Genomic DNA, 7,045 nt, shown 5'->3' on the forward strand with positions numbered 1-7,045 from the left:
AATGCTTCAGCAGACTTACATTTGCTATACCTTCAAGAGAAAACATGGGTGGATTCACAAATCAAAGACTATTGAGGGAGAAAAAGAAGTAATTTGTCAAACCATTGGTCAAACTGATCAAAAATGGCACTCAGTCATTTATTTCATATTTTGCTCTTCAAAAAACCAAAAATGAAACCATTTACTGATATCAGACAATCATTTATTCAATATGCAATATATTCATTATAGCAAAACCATGTAAAGACAATGTTTGGATTACAAGTTGAGATCATACTCTCTGAAATACATAATTCATTAATAAATTTAAACAAATGTAATTATAAGCAAATTTGAGGATGTACATTTCTATTCTGAAAGAGAAAAAAACTCCAGAAACTGCAGAAGTGGAAAAAAGCAAACAATTTGGCATTGTAAAAAACCTTTGTAAACCAACTTGGAAACGCATGTGAGAAACATTTATATTCACACTCGCAAGTAGTACTACTAGTGTTCACTGCAATACAACTAAACAGAGAGGAATGAATACACAAATGAAAATAGAAATAAGCGTGAAAATTAAATTCTCATTTTTTTCTGACTCAGACTTCAGGTAAAATCTTTTGCCTTGATCCTTGAAATTTCTAATCATGTCAGAAATGTAATTTTAATTGAACGCATTTGCTTCTGAGGTATGTATCCAAATCATATTTGGATCTATGCATTTTACCAAAAGACAAAGCATACTAATTTAGGTGCTGCTTTTTTTTTTTCGTTTTCCCCACAAGCGCAATACTATTGCGCACTAACTCTGTTTGAATGTTTATTCCACATTAAGGGTACTTTTCTGCAGTCTATTTTAAGTTACTACCAACAACAGTGCAAGGACACACCTATGAAGAGACACGTGTTTCTGGATCTAGCTCTGATGGAAATTCAGCTGCATCAGAAGTTATTACCCTGCCATTTTCCGCAGCTCCTCTGCCAAAGATTAATTGGCGATTGGATCTACTGGAGAAACTGGGTCCTGCACGTGCAACTTTCTGGATGGAAATGGCCTAAGGAGTCTGCGAGAGGTGAAGAGCAGGTAAAAACTGATCAGCTAACTGTAATCTCTCCTATCAGCAAAACTGTTTCCAGACGGCATATCTATACAGCCAGGTTGAAACAATCTCAGCCTACCCCACCCTTGCATTACACTCATAGGGAAGGGCCAGTTTCAGGCTCAAAAATCATCCAGTTACACAAGCAGAGCAAGGCAACCATATATTGCTTCAGACTGAAACTGGTTCACAGGGAACGGAGTACCTGACCCTATGTACCTGATCACATAGATAAGCCTTTAATTCAAAATACAAGCCTGCATACACAGAATCACAACAGGCCATTTCCCCATGTAAATAAAAGCCCCCAAACCTGCCAACATTCCAAATTAATGTTGCTTATGTACCACAGCCTTATAAACTACCATAGGAGTTGTTATTCTAAAACTAAAGGTAGAGCTGAAAGAAACAGTACCCCACTACCTTCTCAATACTAATACTAATATTAGTACTTGCGAGGCATGCGGTCAACTTGGACTTGATCTGAATTATCTTTCAAACCCATGCTCCGGCTGACCCTGCAGCCCGATGAGTAATCTTGCCAGCACACATAAAGAAGCATGCATGCTGAAAGACCAGTTCTTTTGGCAGCCAGTCTTTCAACACGATACACACCCTTAGGTACAAGAACGAATGCAGATGTCTGGAGAACGGCGTAACGTGTACTTTACAGACATATGTGCAGAAAAGATAGCACATGGATAAAGCAAGTATTCTAAAATAAATGTTAACTGCAGGCATTTCTTAGTCATAAAGGGACACAAAGCAGAGAACATGATTTGATTTCTCGTTTCCAACTTCAATTTTTTAGGACAGGTAGTTAATAAAGGGATTTTTAAATTTGTGCACTAACAGTCATTATAATAACAAGGAACATAATAAATTATACAAAATAAAAGCGTAATGCATATGTAGGGAAATCTAATAATAGGAAATAATTAAATACAAGAACTGATTTTTATTAAACAGGTGAAGACCATACAATGAAAATCACTGCAATAACCAGAATTATTATTATATGCACTAGTCATCAGGAAATGTTTCTATTTCTGTAGCTGAGCATTAAATGACTTTGCACCTTGGACCTCTACTTAGACTACACTCACTAATTCACCTCCGTCAAACAGTTGACATTTAAACAGCCATTAAAAAGCACCTATAAAAGCACTTTTATTTCTTCATCCATATTCCAGGTGAGAGATTTTGAACTTACATGAACCAAAATTGTTTGAGAGTCTGTAACTGTTTTACGCTGAGCGTCTTATAAACTCCTGTCTGGAGAGATAAGCACTCTCCTAGTAGGGCTGGAAATCCAAATTTAAGGAAAAAAAGGGTTATATGCAATGCTTCCGTATGAATGGACCTCCACAGACAGCATGATACTCAAAGTTATTTACTGCAAATCTATTACAATTTGCTACAGGTTAAATCTGTTGTTTTTTTCAGACTGACACACTAATAGAAATTGCTCCATGCTAAGAAAACTTAACTGTGCGTGTGGTTCAGCCCGTTAGCCTTCTCATTTAAGGGCATATCCTTGAAAAAAATTAATTTCTACTGTTAAAGTATTTGTAACAATTCACATTTTTATATAAGAAGCTGAACAAGCCAGCAAAGTCGGGATCCGTCAGCAGTTACGCAAAAACAGTCAAGAAAAACATCACTGTTTTTTAACGCGCTGCACTTTCAAAGTTCGTGCTTGAAAGTAGGAAGCCCTCAACGGGAAGAGGAAAGTCAATCTCAAACTGGGAAGCAACCGGCCGTTGAGGCACCGACGTGCAGCGATAACGCGTCCGTGGCCCTCGGGTGAGAAGTAACAGGGAAGATCGCTGCTCCGCGCAAACGCTGCTGAGGCGAGCAGCCCGGGAAGGCGACACCCTCACGGGCCCGCCGCCCGGGCAGAGCGGCCAAACCAGGGCGAGAGCAAGTTCCCGGAGACAGAGAGGGGGACGCTGAGGCAGCGGGACCCAGGAGCCCGGGGCTATCACCGAGCAAGGCTCCGGAGCACCCGGAGCGAGCGGGCCGCCCCCGCTCCCCCGGGGCAGAGGAGTCGCCACCCGTCCGGGAGTGGGCGTGAGGCCCCAGGAGGCGGCGGGAACCACCTACGGCTTCCGAGACTCCACTGGCGACGCCGGCTCCGGAGCCACCGGCCGCCAGGGAACTCCCCGCCAGGGGGCAACGGCCGCTCCCGCCCAACGACCCCGCCCCGGAGCCGCCCCCTCCCCCCGCGCCGGCCGCCAACAATAACAACGCCGCTCGCCCCCACCGATAAATCTCCCCGCAGGGCCACCCCATTGGCTGCCGCCGCCGCCTCCTCCTTCCCCATTGGCCAGCCGAGCACTCACACCGCCCCGAGTCCCCTCCCCACCCCCACCCTGCGCCTCAACCGGTCTCCCGGCTCCTCACCCGCCCGGCCCGCCGCTGCCCCTCACCGTGTAGTAGGAGAGGAGCCCGGCGTTATAGTCCAGCACGAACCAGCGGTACTGCCAGCCCTTCATGACATTGGTCCATTTGCTCAGCGGGCCCTCCATGATAGACGCCATCTTAGGCACCGAACCGGCACCACCGCGCACACCGCCCGTTCGGTGAGGGGAGCAGGGGAGAGACACGGCGGCCGCCAGGAGGGGAGGGGGCGGGGCACGCAGCGAGGGGGCGCGGCCAGAAGCCACACTTCCCTGGAGGGCGGGCGAGGAAGGGGCGTGGTTTGCGCGCGCAGCGGGGACGCGCGTCGCGGGGATGGGAGGCGGGGCGCGGTGAGGCAATGGAAGAGCGGGCGGGAGCGGGCGCGGATGCGTGCGGTGCGGTGCGGTGAGGGGAGCGGGGCGGGGGCGAGGGGAGCCTGGGCGTCCGGAGGGCTTGGGTTTGTGCGTGCTGCCTGAGGGTGCCTGAAGTGGTGGGGCTTCCCCTCACGGCTCTGGGGAGGCAGAGGGTGAGGTGTGAGGGAGGGCTGCGCGGTGGCAGTGGTGTGGTGAGGGCACGACGCCTTGCCGCTTCGGTTGTGTGAGGGCGGGAGGGCGTTATGCTGGCCCCTAAAATACTCGGCACCACGGCACCTTTTCACTTTCCTCGCTGTTGTGCTTGTCCCTTTGCTTTTCTGTTGTTTGCCCGTCCAAAGCACCTCTTGGGCTTCCTAATAGAATCCAAAGGCCTGGGGCTTCTGAAGGGCTACATGGCCAGAGTGTATAAAAAACATTCATGACTTGAGATAACCTTTTAAGGGTAAGGCTTATTTAAATGGGACACAGCTTTCCTGTGGACTGATCCAAGAATGTGGAATGAATTCCCCAGGAGCTATGGCCAATTGTAAAACTGTTGTTGAGTGCAAGGCATGTTCTTTGGCACTGATCTGCTCTGACATAAGTACATAACTTCAGTTGTACTTTAACATAAAAACTTCAAAGGACCCATACTCATGTTCCTTCTTAGGGATCAACAGTACGGCAGCAGAAATCATGCTTTTACCATGAGGTTTGTGTTTGTCATGCAATCTTTACAGTATTCATTTAATAATTTTTTTCCTTTTTTTCTCCACCTGTTTTTTGTTTGGTTTTAATATAAAAATCCCTTTATAGTAGGACTGAGTTAGATCTGGTGTCCTACAGCACTGAAACTTTATACTGTTAAACTAATTTTAGTAGAAAAATCACCCCAGTTACCCCTTTTGTGTAAAAAAAATTCTCAAAAGCAGAGCTTTTGTGTTTGATTTTAGAAAATAAGAAATACTTCCATATTTCTAATTCATCTTCCCATTTCACATGTCACATTGCTTACCAGTTTGTTACCAAGTGGAATTTATGGCTTTGACTTTCTAATACCCCTGGGAGTCACCTGGTGGTGTGTTTGTGCATGGTGTTACCAGTTTAATCTAGCTAATGCACAATTCAGTCTTGAACCCCAGCTTGTTAATTTTGATAACATTCTTTTTCAAGCTGCATATGACTGTAGTAGTCTGTTTTCTTCTTTAGTTTCACTGACTAAACAAAGTGTGGCTGCCTAGAGATTATACCCAGGCAAGCAAAACAAAAAACATCAGATGGTGCCAGAACATTACTAGTACTACCATTTAAAGCTGTAGCTGGACTGGAGCTTTATTATCTCAGATCACTACTTTGACTGTATTACACCACAAGAGTTGAAACTGCGAAGAGCTTGTGCAAAAAAATCTCTTGGTTTAACTGTGAAAGGGCTGTCTGTAGGCAGAGCATTCTCAATGAGAAGTTCTTGACAGAAGAGCTTTCTATTTACCTTAGTTTGCCAGAGGCTGAATTTGCTGAATATCTTACTAGTTCTTTGTTCCCTATGACTTTTTTGAGGGGAAATGTGCCAAAGACTTGTCTCCACTAGAAAAAGCATGTATTTTAGCTAGCTCAATTTAGCTAAACCTTAAAAGCCCTAGAGTAGATGGAAAAGTTGTGCTAATGGGTGTTAAAGGGGATTTCATCTCAAGGTTTCTTTTAGGAATGTAGTGTGGATACTCTCTTTAGGTAATTTGGCAGAGATCAGAGAATCATTGCTTTTCAAAAAACCGCACACAAATTGAAATATAGTCTGTTATCAGCATTCAGGATACAATATTATATAGGTTTATGTACTTTCTTGACATGTCAGGATGATGTGTCTTCTGTGTATACCAGATTACTCCAGTATATATTGTATATGGTTCATAAGGGCATTGTTGAAGGGATTAGACTTAACTAGTTAGATCCTTCTGATAAAGATTCTAGGTACCCATTCAAATTGTTTTGAAAGATCGGTGCAAACATTTTAGTTCATTTAAACAAATCAACAAACTGAAATCAGCCACAACTGTGATATAACCTACCTTTATATACTTTGTATGTTACATCATCAGCATCAATGATTTTTAATTAAAAAAATACTTAAAATAGAAGTTACTTTCTTAATAGAAGAATTTCGTTTCCTTTAACATGTTCCATCTGTATCCAATTTGGAACAGTTACAAAGAGCTGTTATTTTATAGACAGTTTTATTGTGATGTTCTCCATATTTTACAAAACTTAAATTAGACTAGTACATCACCCTCTTTAACATTAAGTAGAGTACTCACTGTCATCTGAGAGAATTAGGTACTACAGAGATCAACAGAACTGGGCGGAAAGCAGCAGCTGTTACCTTGTGCTGCCTTTGTTTTATACACTGCTCCATCAGCTGAAAATCTTACCCAGCATCATTCTGTTGCCAGACAGAGGCCTCAATTAAATTATGTTGTTGTAGTGTCCCAGCCACACACAGATTTCCTGACCAGCCACAATGTTTAGCCCATAAAACGGCCTCTGGAGTACTCGAGACTGTCCCAGCAGGAATGTAGGGGGAAACCCCAGATATGCCCAATCCTTACTGTGTTTTCCAGGATATCCCAACTTGCACCCTACTTAAAATTTCTTCTGTGTTCTTTTCCTTTGTCCAAGCTTGTCCAATAAATCACATCTTTTGCCATTATGGTTTAAATCTCTATGGTTTCTAGCCAAGAGGAAGGTACTGCTGATTTAGAGTAAATACCAGTGAAGGAAGGACCAGAGCAGAGGGAATGAGAAGCAGGAGTATACTGAAAGTGTAGTTATTTAAGAGGAACATGCTTTTCTATTGCAAATTTTCCTGAAGTTATAGCTGAACTTACTTTGAAGAACCTCAGTGATGAAGTTGTGTGGCTTGTGGGTTTCCTTAAGGGTGTCTGGGAGTGTGACTGGCAGCAGTGAAAGTAGCTTTAGTTTCCCCCAACAGCTGCAGTTGCTTGGTGTTCTGTAGAACATAAGGAAGCCATTTGAGAAGAGAACAAATGACGTTTTGTTTCCTTTTCTTTTCCCACTTCATAAATGGGCTGGGAGTTTCATTTTGTATTTCTAGTCCTATCAGGTCACTGTGTCAACGACAGACAACGTAATCATCATAATTAAGAAATTATGTTTTAGTCTGATGGTGGATGATTCTTTTTTTGCTTGTTG

General features: G+C 43.6%; 1 protein-coding gene across 2 annotated transcripts in view; it reads right to left on the bottom strand.

Annotated features, from left to right (window-relative positions):
* The window catches only part of OSBPL9 (oxysterol binding protein like 9), a 65,720-nt gene extending 62,001 nt beyond the window's left edge, over positions 1–3,719 (bottom strand). Inside the window, exon 1 of one of the 2 annotated variants that reach the window (XM_075759431.1) lies at positions 3,515–3,719. In XM_075759431.1, the coding sequence (XP_075615546.1) occupies positions 3,515–3,625 (111 nt within the window). In that variant the 5' untranslated portion in view covers positions 3,626–3,719. The remainder of the gene's footprint in view (positions 1–3,514) is intronic. The other variant, XM_075759430.1, reaches the window with a different exon arrangement.
* Positions 3,720–7,045: the final 3,326 nt, after the last annotated feature.

This window comes from Balearica regulorum, chromosome 8, assembly GCF_011004875.1.
Source record: "Balearica regulorum gibbericeps isolate bBalReg1 chromosome 8, bBalReg1.pri, whole genome shotgun sequence".
Classification (NCBI taxonomy): Eukaryota; Metazoa; Chordata; class Aves; order Gruiformes; family Gruidae; genus Balearica; species Balearica regulorum.